At 44.2% G+C, this 16,830-nt stretch overlaps 1 protein-coding gene across 1 annotated transcript in view; it reads right to left on the bottom strand.

Moving 5' to 3' along the window:
• Positions 1–5,357: 5,357 nt before the first annotated feature.
• cwc27 (CWC27 spliceosome associated cyclophilin) overlaps positions 5,358–16,830 on the bottom strand; it is a 59,772-nt gene continuing 48,299 nt past the window's right edge. The window contains exons 12-14 of the mRNA XM_083641941.1: positions 15,162–15,271; positions 14,928–15,037; positions 5,358–6,053 (exon numbers count right to left, since the gene is read on the bottom strand). Coding sequence (XP_083498067.1) covers positions 5,891–6,053; positions 14,928–15,037; positions 15,162–15,271 — 383 coding nt within the window. The 3' untranslated portion in view covers positions 5,358–5,890. The remainder of the gene's footprint in view (positions 6,054–14,927; positions 15,038–15,161; positions 15,272–16,830) is intronic.

Genomic DNA, 16,830 nt, shown 5'->3' on the forward strand with positions numbered 1-16,830 from the left:
GGGCAAAAATCAGTAGCAGAAATACGGCTATAAGTACGTGCCCTTTGCACTCAAAAGAGTTTACATTTCATACGAGCCGCCTTTGCATTTTTTTGTCTGAGGAAGTCTGAGTGCATCCCAGCATTTGAGGGTTGTGCAAATTCTCTGGCCCCACATGCCCTGACTTCTCTCCACACATGAGCCCCACATGCCCTGACTTCTCTCCACACATGACTTCCACAAGCCGAGGGGTAGTGGTGACTGTGAGGGAGGGCTAGTGGTGAGGGAGGGCTAGTGGTGAGGGAGGGCTAGTGGTGAGGGAGGGCTAGTGGTGAGGGGGGGCTAGTGGTGAGGGAGGGCTAGTGGTGAGGGAGGGCTAGTGGTGAGGGGGGGCTAGTGGTGAGGGAGGGCTAGTGGTGAGGGGGGGCTAGTGGTGAGGGGGGGCTAGTGGTGAGGGAGGGCTAGTGGTGAGGGGGGGCTAGTGGTGAGTGGGGGCTAGTGGTGAGGGAGGGCTAGTGGTGAGGGAGGGCGTGAGGGAGGGCTAGTGGTGAGGGGGGGGCTAGTGGTGAGGGAGGGCTAGTGGTGAGGGGGGGCTAGTGGTGAGGGGGGGCTAGTGGTGAGGGGGGGCTAGTGGTGAGGGAGGGCTAGTGGTGAGGGGGGGCTAGTGGTGAGGGAGGGCTAGTGGTGAGGGAGGGCTAGTGGTGAGGGAGGGCTAGTGGTGAGGGAGGGCTAGTGGTGAGGGGGGGCTAGTGGTGAGGTAGGGCTAGTGGTGAGGGAGGGCTAGTGGTGAGGGAGGGCTAGTGGTGAGGGAGGGCTAGTGGTGAGGGTCAGACAGGGTACAATTATTAATTTATCTCTGCTTAGGTAATCTGAGCATTTGCATGAGCCTGCCAGGAGAGCAAGATGGGTGGTTTTTGAACTTCTGAGACAAACTACCATGGTGTTACTTACTACGCCAGATTAAACTACCATGGTGTTACTTACTACGCCAGATTAAACTACCATGGTGTTACTTACTACGCCAGATTAAAAGCAGTCGTAATCGAATAGTTTTCAAAAAGGTTCATAAAGCATCATAGCAGGATATCTCAGAATAGGTGATGGCAAAAATCTTAATCTGATTCTCAATGTGAATCTCAAAGTTTTCCTGGGAGAGTAATGCCATGTTGTTGAATGGGACCAGTGCCTTTGGGAGATCTTTGAAGGCCAATGTCACGAGTGGGTTCTGCTGCCTGAACAAGGGGGCACTTTTCCTCTGATGCCTCAGGCAGTGGTCAGTGGTCAATGCTTTGGTCAAGGTATTTAGAGACTCAGGTGAGGCAGAACTTCAGTGGTGTCCACTTTTGATTTGATCAAAAATAGGGTGTTACTGCTGAAATGGAGCAAGTAGTGCCCACAGTGGATTCAAGCTCTCAATAGTTTATTAGAGCAATGTCTCCACAAACAAGGTCTTTGTCAGGCAGTTTAAAATGTTACTTTGATAAAGAAATGGGAACTTGAATCCATTGTGTATAGGTATATCTTTTCTATATTGGATGTGTGCACTTCTTACCTTCTATATAGCTGACAAACTTTGCATGCAACATACACAAAAATGGTTGAAGATCAAATACCTACAGTATATACATTAAACAATGCAGTCAGTTCGTCGAACAAAAAAAAAAGACGCGATAAATCATTAAAACTGTGTTCTTTTAATATGACTGCCAGTAGTAGTCTGGTGTCAGTTTTGATGTTAAAGTCAAAGAGCCAAGCCACATGATGGCCCTAACAAGCCATATGCTTGTGGGCTCACACCAGAATTCAATATTATACTTACTTACAATACCAATCATTTTCGAGTCATCTCTCACAATATGGAATAAACTCATTCAGGCCTTAAATTGAAATATTTTGATAAAGTCCAACTAGGAGGTTAGATAACAACCATCTTGCATGTAATTCAATGCAAAATATTCATTCAGTCCGAGGATAAAATATTCCTGAGGTTTGCTTTTTTGAGTTTAACCTTGGTCTTGGTTGTAGTCTTGGGCTTAATTTATTGTTTTGACTAGCTTCCCTCTATGCATTCGATTTCTGAGAAATAGTATTCATTCCTGATCGGTCTCGTCCAATTGCTCCGATACCGGGAATTTCATGTGCAGGCCTTGCTTGGACCCACTATTTGGCAAGACCACACGGGGGAATTGATATGTTTTCCTTAATGGTCGACAGAGTCGTTCTCTGCATTTCACTGCAGGGCTGCCCCATCTTCTCCTTCTGGCTGCCATCTCTCCTGACCTGTAGCGCTCCGTTTCTACCGAGGTGTCTCCAAGTAGCGTCGGTGATGAGAGCCATGTTGACCCAGATGATCCACCAACAACTCTGTGGGCTCAGCGTTTCGTATGTTCCACTGCCAAACAAAGTGTTTTCTAAATATTCGATCATCTCAGCATATCTTAACAAGGGCGCATGTTCACTTGGCTCTGGTGTAATCCGAGGAGCACGTTTTGGAGAATATTCTTCATAGAGGGGAAAAAGGGAAGGAGGGGGATGAGGGGGGAGGAGAAAAAGGTGGCCTATGAAAAATAAATCTCATAAAGTAGCGGTGAAATATGATCTGTGACATAAGCACATTTATCCAGGTTAACCCTATTAAAGAGACGGGGGCCCTTCGTCCCCGATTCAGGTGATCTAATCACTCTGTATTAACAAGCTGAATTAACGGGACAGACAAATAGCTTGCAGGCAGTGAGGACACCTTCACACCGGAGACAAATTAGCTCCGCGCTTTGTCCTTGGTCTCTCACGAATGGCCGACCATTAACCAGGAAAAAATCTGCGGTGCCTTCTGTCCAAACCATCTTCTCTTTGATCTCGCGAACTCATCAATATCCCTCATATGAACACACGCAAACTCCACCCAGCTCTCTCCCCCCCCCCCTCCCCCCCTCCCGGGGGAATTGGCCGTGGGGAGAGGACTCATGGCCACGGTTCAGGGGTCAGGCAGGGGTCAGGGGTCAGGCACGTGGGCCATTCAACAACGTGTCGTCTGGCGGCAGCCTCTGCTGCTCGCACACCTACCCGGCGCATGAGTTACAGCGAGAAAGGAACGTGTACACCTGGAAGCGTGTCCACGCAGAGAATAACATCGATATGATATTCATTGGTCCCATGAGAATATCTCAATGTCTCCTTGCTTGAAAGAAAGTTTAAATCAGGGTTCTTCCCACACCTTCTTAAACGTCAGATTCAAGGACTTTTCGGGCCCATTTCCTTCAAATTCAAGGACCCGACATGGCATCGTTTGAGACATGGCCCAAGGTTAATTACTGTTATAACACTGATGCAACACTTACCATTTTTACATTTTCCAGGCATAGCTGAAGGTTGGCTTAAATGTAGCCTATTTACTAAAGTTAAGTAAAAAAAAAATCGGAATAACTTCAATTTCTATTCTTTATTAAAAAAAAATCAAGCTGCTTCAATGACTCATGTCTATTTATGTCCATTTTCAAAAACGTCCAAGGCCTTGATTTCCCCCCTTGAATTTAAACCATGATAAATCATGATAAGTCATCTCATCTACAAACACAGACGATCTACAGAAATAAAGAGAACAGAGGAAAAAAACAATCCCCAATTCCAGAAGTTTGGAAGCAGCCTTTAGCCACGTCACAAAAGAAGAAGTATCTGAGCGGGTTGTATTTGTAAGAAATGCAAAGGCTTAGTGGGCTATATATATATATATATATATATATATATATATATATATATATATATATATATATATATATATATAGCCCCCTCGCCCAGAAGGGCAGAGGGAGATAGCGGTTGTAGTTTAGCATGATAATGCTATTACCATTCCATCTCATCCCTGACAGTCACGTGACCCGCAGCAAAGAGCGGCATTTCCTGCTCTGAGCTGGGCACAGCGATGCTTAAGTATTCTCCTGGTGGTGCTGAGGAGGAGTGACATTGTCTTGTCCCACTCACTGCCCCCCCCCCCCCCCCTCCGAAACATCAATTACTCATTTAGGTGGCCAGGGATGTCCTTGTTAAAGACATACTCTTCTGAATCAACTACAGCATCTCCATGAACCTCCGTGATGATGGACATCTAACGCAATATATTTACCAGCTGCGACAAGTGTTGGCTGGTATTGTTTTCACCTTTTGATTGTGTGTGTGTGTGTGTGTGTCATCATGGCAAAATGTGGTCCTGGAGACACCTATTGTAGCGGGAACTACTCCAGAAACCATTTTGAGCACTTTGCCAGCTGTGTATTATGTCTGTGATATATAAACAGTGCAAGATGCAGTCACAAAAGTTGACAGGTGTGGAGTTGACATCAAAATGAATGCGTTCAAAAATGTGAGTTCAAAAATGGGCGTGATCTTAGTAAGCCCCCCCCCCCCCCCCCGCCCGCCAAAAAAAAAGCACATACACACACTTTACGCCCCTGGCCCACATTTGGGGTGCAGGCGTTGCGACTGGAAAGATCCCATTGCAAGATGGTCTCTAGTTAAAAATATCAACAATTTCTCTCAATGATACACTGGTGGCAACATGACCTGGACCCAGAGGGGCATACAGGCAGTCAGATGATGGTATCACATGACCTGTATCACATGACCTGGACCCAGAGGGGCATACAGGCAGTCAGATTACTGTATCACCTGTTTTAAATTTGCAGGAGCTGGGGCCGAGCTGGGCTCATAGTGTAACATTAACTCTCCTTCCTGTTCCATATGAAAATTTAAGCATGATCCCAGAAGTGCAGTAAAAAAACAGTGTGCTGGCCAAATTCAGCTCCTGGTCACACACATGGTAGTGGTAGATCATTTACCCAAAACCACTACAGTAAGGTAAAGGCTTTGTTTTAAATAGTACCATTTTTACAAGCCTGGGCTGCTCTAATGGTGACCCGAGCAAGACAATATGACAGATACCGGGGTTTGATCGTCGCTGGTTTCTACCTCAGCAGTTATGTGGAGCTTTGCGTCATTCTGGTGAAATTGCTATGGTGAAGTGATTGAGTGAGACTAGTTCATATCCGTTGTGAATCTTTTTAACTGACACATTGGATCTGAGATGGAGGGGGACACTGGCTATTTGGACTGAATGGTTGGATTAATATGGGTTTAATACCACATTGCAACACTTCTGTTAGAGAGCTCTATTTTATGAGTGCAGTCTTGTGTAATGCAGTATGGCGGCTGAGCGCTGTCTGCAGTGCTTAACTCAAACTCTAGCATCTCTGGGTTCTGCCACTCCTCAACTCACTGCCTCTCACCAGTAGATCAGAACATGTAGGTACCTTGATATAATGACAGAATAGTATGACTGGCCACAACAGGGGACAATGGCCAGCTACCTGTCTTGTGAAGCAGGACTTTATTACAATTTCAACACAATCTTTTATAGACCCAACACAACATTATTTCTCCATTCTTTTACTTCTGGTGTAGTCTGTCATTTCAAGGTAAACTGTAGTAGAGTGCTGCTAGAGAGCCTGCTTACAAATGTCATTTATTTTGAAGGCTAATAATGCATACATTCAGGGACTGGACTTCAGAATTAACGAAAGAACAGTTTTAACACCTAACATGGAAGGAAAACAAATCTACATTTCAATATTCCAAAACCAAACAATCAAATCATAACCATGAACATACCTGTAACCACAGTCATAATAATCTTGACAAGCAACTTGAGTGTTGCATTAGGTACAAGTGTTCCAAGTGTAGAAGCCTTTCCATCACTGATGACAGGGATGGTATGCACCCAGGTCAGCATCCTCAATCCAGATGTTGAAGACAGGAGGGTGTTCGACAGAGGAGGAGGGGGGACTGGTTTGAAGTGGTGGGAATGTGCGGGACGCTGTATGACCAGTTCTTCAGACCTCACCTTTGACCTTTTGTGACCTCACCTTTTGGCTTTCTTCTCCTTCATGATCTTCTTGCTCTCCTCTCTCCGTCGTTTATTGACGGGGTTGCGTGGATCGTAGATCTCAAACGTGTCCTCGTCCTGCACGTTGGCATCCTTGACTTTTCTGGTTTGCTCATCAAACTGCAGAACATGGCCCATCCTAAATCAGACAGAGAGAGAGAGAGAGAGGCAGAAAGAGTTTAAAGAGCAGCAATAGAGTAGTCTGGGCACACTAAATCACTACTACTCACTACTATCACTATCACTACTACACTAAATCACTACTCGGAAGAGTTATTTATTACTTATAGACTAGGCCCTTTTGCCTTGAGCAGTTTGATTACAGCATATTGACAATTAACACCGGGGCGGGGGAAAGACACCAAAACTTGAGAAAGCGTTGCTATCATTCTGACTTCCCAGCAAAATAGTTTCAGCTACTGATCATAATTATCATTAAGGAGAAAATAAATAAATACTGAAAATACTTGTGGATTGGCCAAGTGCTGTACATTCTCTACCATGCATAGGCATACTTTGAATGTAATTTGACAAGGTTTGACATTATATTCAATAGTCAGGAATGTAATGCTGTTCCTTGGTTCAGATGTTAAACCATCCTTCTGTGAAGAACTTTCTAAACCCAACAGTTATGACTAAGCTGTTCAAAAAGTAATAAAGCCTTAACATTTATGGCAATGGCGGAAGGTGACAGGCGAGGATGAGTATTTATATGTCATGATGATGATATGCACACTTCAGAAGTTTCCCTCATAACTGTAATTACATCCCAACGTTTAAATCATTTTCTTAATTACCTTTGCCAACAGAGTGGGCTAACGAGTTGGCTGGGAGGTTATGTTTTTGCCCCCATTTGTCGGTTTGTCACCTTAGAACTTTCCACACCCACTGGCCAAAAGGGGGTGTGGTAATGGGCGTAGCCAATCACAAAAAGGCGCCTAACTTCCAAATGGATTCACGTAACACCACAAAACTTTGAAGATAAGTAGGTCATGGGCCACCTTAGAACTGATTATCTTTCCACACCCACTAACTAACTTGGAAACTGATTCATGTAACACCACAAAACTTTGTTGAAAGGTTGGCGAGTGCCCTCTAGTTCAAAATTAATTCCAAATTCAAATTCCAAACATGTTCTTTTTTCTAGGCTCATAACTTCAGTGTCCACCCACCTATTTTCACGCAAATTATGATGTATTGAATTCAAGGATCAGACAGCAAATTTAGATCAAATGTCCTTTGTATCACAAAACATTTTTAACTCATTGAGTGCCAATGACGACTATAGTCGTCAATTCAAAGAGTAACGTAGAGTGCCAATGACGACTAAAGTCGTCAATTGCGTTTTTTGAAGGTGGGACGTGGATCAAAGCCTGATACATCTCCTGTAAAAATTTGGGGCATGTTGAATGTGTATAACCTATTTTACGGACCCATTAGGTGGCGACAGTGCTCTCCAGATTAGAGAAAGGTGAGGAAAAACAGTAGAAGAAGCCTGGTGATGAAACGGAAACCGCATCGGTATGCATCGATATGCATGAAGCATAACGTTAGCTGTGCCTGCAGCAGCCAATCTGCTCCCACAATTGAGCCCCTCCGTGTCCGCTGCGATAGCCCCTCCACATGATTAGTTGTGGAGTTGTTATTATTCTCAACTGGAAGCGCTGGGAGCCGGTGACAAATACACGCGGAACGCTGTGAAAAAGCTGGGTTTTCAGTGCAGAGCAAACGCAGCAGAGAGCCACCAGAGCCACACCCACGGAGGAGGGGTTTGCAGTAGAGGGGGGTGGGGCACGCAGGGCAGCATACAACACCGACCCAGACAGACCCAGACAGCAGGCTCGATGGACAGATTGGCAAGCTAGAATATCTGATGCCCACCAGCCGTAAATCAAGACCAGCAAGAAAGTGTAGGGTCTGCGCACGCAGGGGCCAGCGCTGCTGGTTGCAGCTAAAAAATATTATTTTGCCAAACAAAATTCCTTTGTTTTCGCTGTTTTATTGAAGGAAATTATTTTTGAGGTGTCACTACATCTGAAAATATTAGCTTCAGAGTCAGTGATGTGCTTGAAATGCTTCATTTCACAAAAGGCTGATTATCTCAGCTTCTAGTTTGAAACGTCTGTTTTTGCTGAAAACAACCTATCTTCTCCGGCTGATAACTAAAGAACGGAAAATGATATCAATAAACTTTTTTTTTGCTGATGATACAATAGAGTCTCATCGTTCTTTGGGCGTGTTCGGTGTTTACATAGTAATATCACACAATATTCTGTGGGCCTCGAGAAATCACTGAAAACGCTCTGAAAGGGCTGGCACTGGGAGCATCCGTCTTCCAAAAGTGGCTGGCACTCAATGAGTTAAGAAAGCTTGAGCCAGAATATTTTGTCACCCTCTTAAAATAATGGCCTAAGTCACTTTTTGAGGAAAATGATATTTTTGCCTAAATCATCTCTTCATGATGCTGGCCACCTCTGGTAAAATGGCTTAACTCCTGAATTGAAAAGATCTTGCTGTTCCTACCTGGTTGTAGTGCAATGGCCTATGTCAAGCGTGTGACTTAGGCCGTTTTATTTTTGCTTAAGTCAAGACAATGTGACTTAGGCAAAAATAAAACGGCCTAAGTCACACGCTTGACATAAAATGCAAAAAATAAACTGTAAGTCAGGCCTAAGTATTTTTTTGTGCCTAAGTCACAATGGCATGTTCGTAAATTGGCCTAAGTCATCTAATCAGTCATCTAATCGTTTTATGTTACATAATTGACAGACAGTGTTTTTTGTATGCCAATAGTCATCTATTGTCATAAAATGAAATTGTGGAATGATTAATAAATACCATATATTCTGTATTTGGTTCAGTTTTTTGTTTTCTGAAAAACTTGAAAAAGTGACTTAAGCCATTATTTTAAGAGGGTGATGATTTGTTGAATAAATACTGATGTAGGCTTGGCATGATCAGCCTGACGAAAAGTTCAGCCTCGTTGCACAACAGTTCAAAGTGGGTTTGGAGATGCTGAAATGTCTGTGAGATATGTGCTCAACGCAACCCCCCAGAAATGATGTATGTACTGTCCCAAGTACAAGGCACCCATTAGTTGGCCATTAGTTCTTACATCAGAACATTTGCCAAGCACATTTCTTTGTTGCGTCTTGGGATAGCATGAAATATAGCCAACATTAGCTAACATGAAAGAGTAACAACAACTTACCCAATGCTGCTCACTTCTTGAAACACTATTTCCACTTTTCACTGTGGATGTTTTCCCCCCCCGATCTTTAGCTAGGGCTAGGCGTTACCTTTATAAAGCCCCGCCCCCTCCCGCTTCAAACTACCTGCAGCCAACATACCTGATTTACTTTTCCCCTTCCCGTTTCAATAATTGTATTTACGATTACCGTACAATAATAGAAATGAGGAAAACAATGAAATAAGGCTGACATACAGTATAACATCACAGCATATATTGTGGATTATTTATGTGTGGTCACATAATCAACAAGGCACAATAACAAAACTAATAGAAAGAGCCAGAGAGATACACAGTGAGATACACAGTCAGACCAAATACACAAAAGATGCATAGATTCAAGATTCAAGATTTTTATTGTCACTCCGTGGTACAAGTATCACGTGTGAAATTCTTGTGCTGTGGACTCCGTTTACAACATAGTACAAATATAACAGGGCATATGAGTGCAAAAACAACAAGAGACACAACAAGCAATAAGGCAGTAGAGTGATAAGACAAGTCAGAGACAGTGGCATATTCACTGCACATAGGTGCACATGTCATGTGCATACTTTAGACGTGCTTAAACATTTTAAATTCGACGTATTTGACATACAGGTGCAAATAGCATATTCCTTATTAAACATACAATTAAACATTAGACATACATAATGGTAGCATCTACAGTACGGTACAGTACGGCTACTACACTATTTGTGTATGTTAAGGAGTCTCGTGGCCTGCGGGAAGAAACTGTCCCTCAAGCAATTTGTGCGTGCTTTTGGAACCCTGTATCTCCTCCCTGAGGGTAACAGGGAGAACAGGCTGTTGTGGGGATGGTTTGTGTCTTTGATGATCTTCAGGGACCTCCTGAGGCACCGCTGGTTATACAGTTCATGCAGTTCTGGCAACTCACATCCTGTTACGTGCTGGGCCGCGCGCATAGGCCATCACATCACCAAAGCTGGGATGTGAGATATGAGTTATGACATCAGCAGTGATGTCATTCCCCAGGCCAGTGAAAGCTATAACTAGCAGCGCACTAGCACAAGCCACGATTCACGGTCGATGATAGCACAAGCCACGCTTAGACGCTTAGCCATTCAGCGTTCCACATAGCTTCAATGCCAAGAAGAGCAGGCAGGTACAGAAGCAGCTACAGAAGCAGGCGTCAGCTCCGGAGATATGAGACTGACGAAGAGACTGAAGAGGAGTGGGTCTTGGAGCCCCAGCCCGAGTACCTCCTTGGTGTCTCATCTATGGAACAGCCGACATCTGACAGCCGGAGGTGCTCATAGACCAGACCATCCAGGTCTAGAGCGGGAAGGCCAGGTTCATCCTACCACAGGAGAAGCTTGGTTCTCTGAACCTACTAGCAAACCCCCAAGAGAGACCTCTTGATCGCTACGAGTGGAGTCAGGCGAGATCTGCTCTGCTCCGGGCCCCACAAGCCCGATCTGAACTCTCTAACAAGGTCTATTCTGTAGTTTGAAAAGTCATGGAGAGAGATGTGAGGCCTATTCTGTACTTTGAGAAGTCAGGGCATTTGACAAACTCTGAAAGAAAGTGCTGGTAGCCACAGAACAGATGCTCATGTGTCTTTCATTTCCCCAGTCAGTCTCTAGTCCCTCCAGAGACCTATTAAAGAATCAGGACATTCCTCACAGGAGATATCAGTGTGAGGCACTCCGCAGATATAAAACATATTCTACCATTGATATGATTTATTTAGCAGGTGCTTTATGACTATTGTCAGTATTTCTACACAACAAACAAGAACGACCGCACCGCGGATATATGCCTCCGCCAACAAGTGAGCAGTCGACATCCATGTCTGTCCAGACTTTGACGTTTGAGCCAAATGTGATGAAATTCCGGCAAGGCGTTCCTGAGATATCGCGTTAACGAGCTAGAAAATGTCATTCGTGAGGTCACAGTGACCTTGATCTTTGACCCCCAAAATCTAATCAGCTCATCATTGAGTGTAAGTGGACATTTGAGCCAAATGTGACGAAATTCAGTCAAGGCGTTCTGGAGATATTCCGTTAACGAGCTACAAAATGGCGTTTGTGAGGTCACAGTGACCTTGACCTTTGACCACCAAAATCTAATCAGTTCATCCTTGAGTCCAAGTGGACGTTTCAGCCAAATGAACATTGGACGTACGTACATACGGACAACCTGAAACTGTAATGTCTGCGGCTTGGCTAGTGATGATTTTGCATTGTGGCTTTGGGATCTGATGGCATACGATACAATGACTCTGGAGCATCATGCGGAGATGTCACCTGGCAAGGGCTGATTGTACATTTAACGGGTTAAAAAAAAATGCAAGTGAAAAATCGCCAGTGCACATGGGTTTATGAGGCACGGTTATTTAAAAAAAATAAGAAATAAGAATATCTTCAGCCAAGATTGTTGATAAAAGATTCAAGATTCAAGATATTCATTGTCCCTCCGTTGTACAAGTACACACGTGTTAAATTGACTTCACTAAAAACACTTCTTGCAAAAATGTAGTTTGGTTTAGTTTAGGTTCAAATTGGTAGAACCTGCTTTCCAGACTAACTTGAGGTTCCATCCAGACAGAGTTAAAGTTGATGATCAACAGGTCTTTCTTATCTGTTAAAGAAATCACATTTAAACATGTCCTTGGATGAAGTAGACCTCATAGTGTTTGTCTGAGCGTGGGGATTGTGCCGACGTGCACAAGTGTGTTTTATTGAGCTTTGGCGAATCAAACAAAAAGAAATCACGAGTGTGTTAAACAAAATATTTTGTATTTGATGCCTTGTCTAGTATGGATAACATGTGGTATGTGTCTGTCTGCCCATTTCTCCGCCGTGTGTGCACAGGCAGAAAGTGTGGCTGTGTTAGTGTGTGTGTGCCTTCGCGTGAGTGCGCGCGCGAGTGTGTGTTGTTTTGCCTGTGTGCGCTGCGCACTCTCTCCTCCTGTGTTCATTTGAAATGGGCAAGAGTTGTGACAGCTCATCTAGAATGTCATGGCTAGACTCTGGCAGACCCTGAGGACTCCTGCCGTGCAAGCGGCCCGCCTCTGATAATTTGTCTAGCAGTCTCAGTGATGACAACCTGCCGGCCATCGAGAAACCTCCCGCTTATCAAAACTACTCCCTGCTGCCATGATGCAAGGCTACAGAAGCCTTTCCTCAATTTATTTTCCTTGTACTTCCCCCCCCCCCCCCCCTCAAGTAGGAGGTGGGAATTAACGTAGGGTACAGAAGGGAGGGTGAGTGCAATGGGGGGGGGGGGGGGGGTCTATGCAATGAGTGCAGACTTTTGCAACGAGAGTGTGTGGAGTTTGTGTGTGTTAGCAGAGACGGCGGGGTGGGCGGGGGGGGGGGGGGGTGCTGTAGCGGGAGAGAGTTAGAATTTGTAGACACAGACACAGATGGAATAGTTTACCTCCTCTGGCCCAGACCTGACTTCCAGTGTCTGACCTGTTGTAACCCACATTCTGTTCACAGTGCTCCTAGAGTGGCACTGACTTCCCCACTGCTGTTTTTCTAGGACCGCTATGCTACTGGGCCTGTCGCTCCCGCCTCCCCGTACCTGGCGGGCGGCAGCACAGTGAGGTGTCTATGCCTGGGAGAGGCTCTCAGGCCGGCCAAGGGTTCTCTCAAATTCATTAGCCCCCCCCCCCGCACACACGCACACACACACAGACACACACGCACACACACACACACACACACACAGACGACTTCAAGGGAGCTCCTCCTCGAGACTAATAGCAACTACAGGTTTTGTTATTCTAAATCTCTCGCACACAGACACTTTCCTCGAATTCAAACACATGGTATTCATTTCAAAGCCCCACTCTATATAGTTAGGCTTTGAGATCTTTGGTGAAAAACAGAATATGAGAGGAAAACACAGTGTCAGGGTCCATTTCCTGATGGCCAATCTGGTGACTGTGGGCTGAAATCCCAACTTGACACACGCATGCACACAACTTGAACTTTCACACACATCTTATTAGTGTTTGGAGAAAGCTACGGGGTCTGTCCAAGGCCAGCTCCATCTTCCCCAGTCTGAGGTGGGACTTTTTCTGCAGTTACAATTATCAGGTAGAATCATGATTTTTTTTTTATTTATTATCATCATCTTTGACCATTAGTCTCATCTACGCTCTTCTTACGATAATAATCCAACTTTTTTTTTTCCGCGTTCACCATGTTCCATGGAGTTACCGTCAGCGATAACAGAATGTAAACTGGGCAGAAGCAAGTGAAAGGTGCCTCCAGGTGCCGACTCCTCATGCTTGAACTTCCCAGTCCACAAAGCCGTGTGTTGGCCAAACTGTTTCCTGACCTGTGACCTCTCCACCTGACCTGTGACCTCTCCAGGAGCAGAGAGGACTGTGGTGTGTGTGTGTGTGCTCACATGCTGTTGAGTGCTGCTACTAATATTTGCTAGAGAGTGTCTTGTGATTTAGGGCCTAGCAACATCGCTGACAAGGCAGTTATTTTATTGTCTCTTTGGTAATTCAGTGTAGCCCCTCTAGTACCTTCTAATCTACACTATAACAACGTTTAGAACATGCGTCACTGCATGCAGGCTTATTCACTGAACAATGCACTACTGGCACAAATATTCCTGTTAATTTCGGTTGGTATGAAATTACATTAATTGCAGAGAAAGGTCATAAATCCTCAAGTAAAGTACTGTAGTAACAGACAATCTAACCCAATAAGAATGTGAAAAAACAAGGTTTCACAACAGCTTAATCTGTTTTTGTTTTTTTAATCTATGTACATGTAAGGTTCTACATAGTGAAAACTTAAAAGCATGCGACAAAGCATCAAGACTTACCTGAGAAAGAGAACATGGCTATGCTAATAGTGATAGTTGTCAAAAACGGTGTGTGGGCCTAAATGGACTCAGCCATACAGTAGCTTCAGTGTCAAGTGAGCTTCAGAGGAAGATGGTCTTTCAAGTGAACTGCATACTGAAATGCTGTTTGTTCAGAATTAGCCAAAGCAATCGCACTATAAGCTACACGACGCTTTCATGATTAGCATGGGTCTCGGTATTGTGCACATGACTAACTAAGAAAAATGAGCTGCATACACATTAAACTTTAGTATCTCTCCTTTTTCAAGTTTGTTGTTGGAGATTCAACTTTACAGATATAAAAACCATACATGACCCATTATTTCTTTATCTACCATAGCTTATCAAACTGATTGAGTTATACCTTGTGGCTTGCAATGTCGATTTCCAGGGAATGCGTGGTGAGCTGACTTTACTGGGATTTGATGAGCTAATATAAGTTGATTGGTGACATAGATAACATTTGATTTCCTATTCAAAATCGGAGACATCGGACATGCTACAACCTCAGCCTCGACTTGGAGCCTTGCCGACGGCAGCTAAACCTATATACTCGAACAGGGGGAGTCCCCAGCAAAATGAGTAAATTGTGTGATTTCACTAGGATTTCAATGATTATAAGTTAGCCCAAGGAGATAATGTAGTGCATATACTTGGTAATAGCTTTCACGCTCTCCTGTTATCTCCCCATCTCAACATTAAATTATACTTGCGCTTTTCACGTCAGCTGCGTCGAGTCACATTTTCGGGGAGCTGCACGCAGGCTGTGCCGAGCCGCGGTGCAGCCCTCGACGCATACGGCGAGGACTTTCACGTTGTAGCATGTTTAATTAATCTTACTAAGGCGAATTAGATTTTGATTTTAGCTAACAAGCTAAATACCAAAACCAAAAAGGCAACTTATTTTCTCATATGGAGCCCACTGACCATCCTCTGTCTTCATCCTCTCCAAGCTCCTCCACGTCCTCCTCCTCTACTGGGGCTTCAGTGATGGCTGTTGACAGCTTGGACTTGAAGCGATCTAGTAGGGCCAGTGTCTATCAAACAAAAAGCTCAGACATTATTAACAGAACTGGGCCATTCTTAACTGTGGCCATTCTGTCTACTGAAACAATCTGCAGTACAAGTCAAGTGAATAATGAGCTATTTGAGTTCTTTTACCTGCTGTTCTCTGGGTGAACCTTTCTTCAACTTCTGTTTCCTTTGGTGTTCGTACTTCTTCCGTCCCTCCAGATACTCCGCCACAGCCTCATTGGATGGCTTCTTATCACCTGGAGGAACAAGAGAGAAATTACTATACAATACTATATACTACATATACTGTACTACTATTATACTACATTAATAATAATAATACAATAATAATAATACACTTATAACCAAAAATGTATTTTGTGAGGTCACAGTAACTTTGACGTTTGACCACTAAATAATCAGTTCCAAGTGTAATCATACACTCAACTCACGATTCGATATGATTCACAATATGGTCTCATCTTATCTTTTATTTCTGAGGTAGGGTATAACTGCAAAACACAAACTTTGCAATGAATGCATATTTAATTTTCTTTGTAAAATAAAAACTGAAAAAAAAAAGCATCACAATTCATTTTTCATCTCACAATTTGAATCTTCACACATTTGTATCGACTTTTAACTGTCTCGCGATGTCCCGTTACATCCCTGGTTCCAAGTGGACGTCTGTGCCAGATGTAATGAAATTCCCTCCACCACACGTTCCTCAGATATCGTGTCCGTGAGAACGGGACGGACGTGAGGTCACACCGTGACCTTGAACTTTGACCCACCAAAATCCAATCGGTTCATCCTCGAGTCCAAGTGGACGTTCATGGCAAATTTTTGACGAAATGCCCCTCAAGGCGTCTCCTGAGATATCGCGTTAGCGAGAACGGGACGCGCACAATACAGACAATCCGAAAACATAATGCCTCCGGCCACGGCTGTCGCTAGCGGAGGCATAAAAAATGACCATTGCTTCATCTCGTTTCAGACACTTGACAGATGAGCCGTGGAGAAAATGAGCGGAACACGATCAGAGAGAAAAGATAAAAGGAAGTCAAGCTGCTCAAGCTGTGACTGTTGCTGCCGTGCATGATGGGAGACATGATAATATAAGAGGTGGGGCGAAAACAGCCGGGTCTTCTCATCTCTGACTGACATGCTCTCTGCATGGATCCATACTAGAGGCAACTCTCACAAGGCATGCAGCATACAGGAGCCCTAACCTCGTGACCTCTCACTCTATCATGCTCAGAGGCGGCCTACTTTATTGCAGCCCCATTGCAACACCTACAGTAAACCTTATGTCATTGATTACTCCCAGGCAAGGAGAGACACCATCAAACCTAAACAGACACTGGGAACATTCACTTATGTAACAGGGTTTTGGGTAACAAGTAGAAGTAGGCCAAGGGTAAAAAAAATATAGATTATGAAAGTGCAGATTGTACGCTTTCAAATGATGCGTCATACATTGAAATCTGAAAGTAGTTGAAGAAGAGATGCTTATTTGAGTGTTCGTACTCCTAAAAGCAACATTCAGAGAAAATGAAAGTCCTGAATGTTGGTGAACAAGTTTGGTTTGGCCTGACCCAAGCTTACCTTGTCTTTAGTGATTTTATTTAGTTAGTCTGACTGCCTGGAAGCAGGCTGCGGGTCTAAGCTCTGCCATTGGTGCCGACCATTTATGGATTTCCTGCGTGTCGCTCTCAAATGCCCCCGCCGCTGTGAAACAACAACAACTATAGCTAGCGAGCTAGCGTTGCTACAAGCTGAAAATGGCACGTTTTGACAAAGATTTGGATTGTGC

Source organism: Poromitra crassiceps, assembly GCF_964638095.1.
Source record: "Poromitra crassiceps genome assembly, chromosome: 8".
Classification (NCBI taxonomy): Eukaryota; Metazoa; Chordata; class Actinopteri; order Beryciformes; family Melamphaidae; genus Poromitra; species Poromitra crassiceps.